The sequence below is a fragment of the Quercus robur genome, chromosome 3 (assembly GCF_932294415.1).
Source record: "Quercus robur chromosome 3, dhQueRobu3.1, whole genome shotgun sequence".
NCBI lineage: Eukaryota > Viridiplantae > Streptophyta > Magnoliopsida > Fagales > Fagaceae > Quercus > Quercus robur.
The window spans coordinates 67,855,320-67,857,823 of NC_065536.1; the positions used below are offsets into that span (position 1 = coordinate 67,855,320).

General features: G+C 36.0%; 1 protein-coding gene across 1 annotated transcript; it reads right to left on the reverse strand.

The window, feature by feature from the left end:
* Positions 1-238: 238 nt before the first annotated feature.
* Positions 239-1,572, reverse strand: LOC126719057 (protein BIG GRAIN 1-like E). Its single transcript, XM_050421606.1, has one exon. The coding sequence runs from the start codon at positions 1,386-1,388 to the stop codon at positions 429-431; it is 960 nt and encodes a 319-aa protein (XP_050277563.1). The 5' UTR covers positions 1,389-1,572; the 3' UTR covers positions 239-428.
* Between the last annotated feature and the right edge of the window lie 932 nt (positions 1,573-2,504).

Consider the following 2,504-nt stretch of genomic DNA (forward strand, 5'->3'; position numbering starts at 1 on the left):
TACATGTACCACACATGCAGGAAAAAACTAATAAACTAATACAATTATGTTTATTTAATTATTGCTACTTTCTCCAAAGTCAAAAAGATTAAGAGATGCAATCCACATGGGGTTATGATGTCTTGTTTCTCTGTTAATTAGTGGAAATCTCTAGTCATGGCACTCCAATGTTGGGCTTTTGATGTTCTTGCACTCCATAACATAGCCAGAAAAGCAAAGGAAAAAAAAAAAAAAAAAATTGAAGGACAAACAAACATTCCAAACTGTACATACAGCAAAAAAGCACTGCAAAAACTTTCAAAGAAGATAAGAGTAAAAAAGAAAAGAAGGAAGAAGCAGCAGCAAAATCTAGTAGATTTTCTTTCTCACAGCTTCTAAACATCAACAAGAAGTAACAACCAAACAACAAGGGGGAAATATACAGTATATCATAGAGGACCATTGGAAATTGGTGCTCCTCTCTTGATGCTATCCATGTTGGTAGTTTCATAGACAGGCAAACCACTTGAGTAGTAACCCAAGTCATAGTTTTGCAACTCAAAAAGATCAGAGCTTGAATCACTTTCTGCACCATCATCTACCTCACTGAACTTCCTGAAATCCTTTTCATCTGATGGACATTTTTCCAACCAAATCCTATCTTTCTGTGAAAACCCATTACCAAGATTCTTGCATTTCTCTGAAATCCCATTGCTCAATTTGAATTTCTGATCATCCAAGACCTCATTGTGCAAGGATGTGGATCTTACCTGTCCATCATTATTGTACTTTGGCAAAGAAACCACATGTTTATGATCTGAATAGCTTCTTAAATCCTTGTAGCTCTTAGTAGGAGTTTGTGCATATGGAGGAGGTGTTCTAAAACCTGAACTTGAAGAAGAGTATATGGACTTGGAATCCGCAGTACTTGAGCTTCTAAAATGACTAATGCTAATCCTCCTTTTCCTTCTTCCACCAGGGCTTTCCTCTTCATCTTTCATAGACTGTGTGGTGGATTTTGATTTCTTCTTCTTGGAAGCTGATTGACTGAAAAGTGAGTTCAAGAAACTAGCTAGCCTCCCACCTGGAGAGCTTGGTTGCTTGTACTTCTTTTCTTTCATGATCATTTGCTTTTCCAGTACTTGTACTCCATGATGAGATTGTTGAGGAAGAGAGTTTGAGTTTCTCATTGGCACATCTAAGCTCATTCTACCTCCTTTGTAACCTTGTAGCCTCTCTTCTCTCGTAATTTTCTGAGTAAAAGCTGCACTGTTGTAGCCTTCAACAGCTTCATTGTATCCAGAGAAGTACCTTGCAGCCTCAAACACATGAAGCTCACCAGAATCATTCCTTCGGTGGAAAGCTTTCTTGTAAAACTTATCTGGGTCTGAAAGTGCTGTGATAGACATGGCTGAAAGTCTGAAACTTGAAACTTTTCTCTAATTGTTGATGGGATATGGAACTTGTTTGAAAGTTATGTCATAGGTGTTAAAGGTATTTAAGGGGAGGGAAGTGCGCTTATGGGATTCTATAGAGAGATAAATAATTAAGCATATATATACACGATAAATTTTACAATTTCTTTCACAGCTGTCGAGGTTGTAAGTTATGATTGATATATAATAAAAGTGATGATAATAGTGATCTTATATAAAAGTGATGCTATATTAATAGATTAATTTGTAATCTTAGATGTTGTTAAAAAATAGTGAAATTTGTTGCCGTCTGTGGTGCTGTTTGGAAAGAGCTTAAGGGGTTTGAAATGATTGAGTGTAGTGGGAAGGTAGCTTTGTAATAATAAATTGCTGTATCTACAATATTATATGATGAGGGTGTTTTTTATTTTTGGAGGTTTTTGGGAGAGACCCACATGATGTGAATTAGTTTTGCTTTAGTTATAGTTACAGAAGAGAAGTGGGGTACAAGAGAAACAAAACTTTTTTCATCTTTCTCATCCTCTGTGAAAACCAGAAGTGTGTGTTGGGCATGGTGGGGGACAAAGAGCTGTGTTTTCTTGGATTCTAGGATTTCTTGCCTATCACAGTGGGAATTTGCTTTCAAGTGCCTGTTGGCTATGGGAAGATGGGCTTCTACTATTTTTACGTGTGTATTGCATAAACCACACACTAATAATCCTTTACAAAAGCCACTCAAATTCTCGAGTTTAGCACTTAAAATTCCTAAATCCTGATATACTAAAAATCATATCCAACTCACACTCAAATATCTTTCACCCCAAGGTTATTACAATACTTATACACATGCATATTGTAAGTATGGTCTTAAAATAGTATAAATTAATTGATATAGGCCAATTTCATGTGTACATTTATGAGCTCCGATCATAAACACAAGACATAAAATTTGAATTGATTTCATGATGAACTCTATATTTACATCCATGGACAACACAAACAAAATTTCGCTATCAAAGCTAATGATTATAAACCCTAGCCTCAGTTGATTCTCAAGAACCACAAACGCAAATCAACTAAGCTCATAAGTATGGCACTCTCTCGATCGCC

What these genes read in the sequence shown, in the direction of transcription:
- LOC126719057 (XM_050421606.1), bottom strand. Translation starts at nt 1,388, where the DNA reads ATGTCTATCACAGCACTTTCAGACCCAGATAAGTTTTACAAGAAAGCT.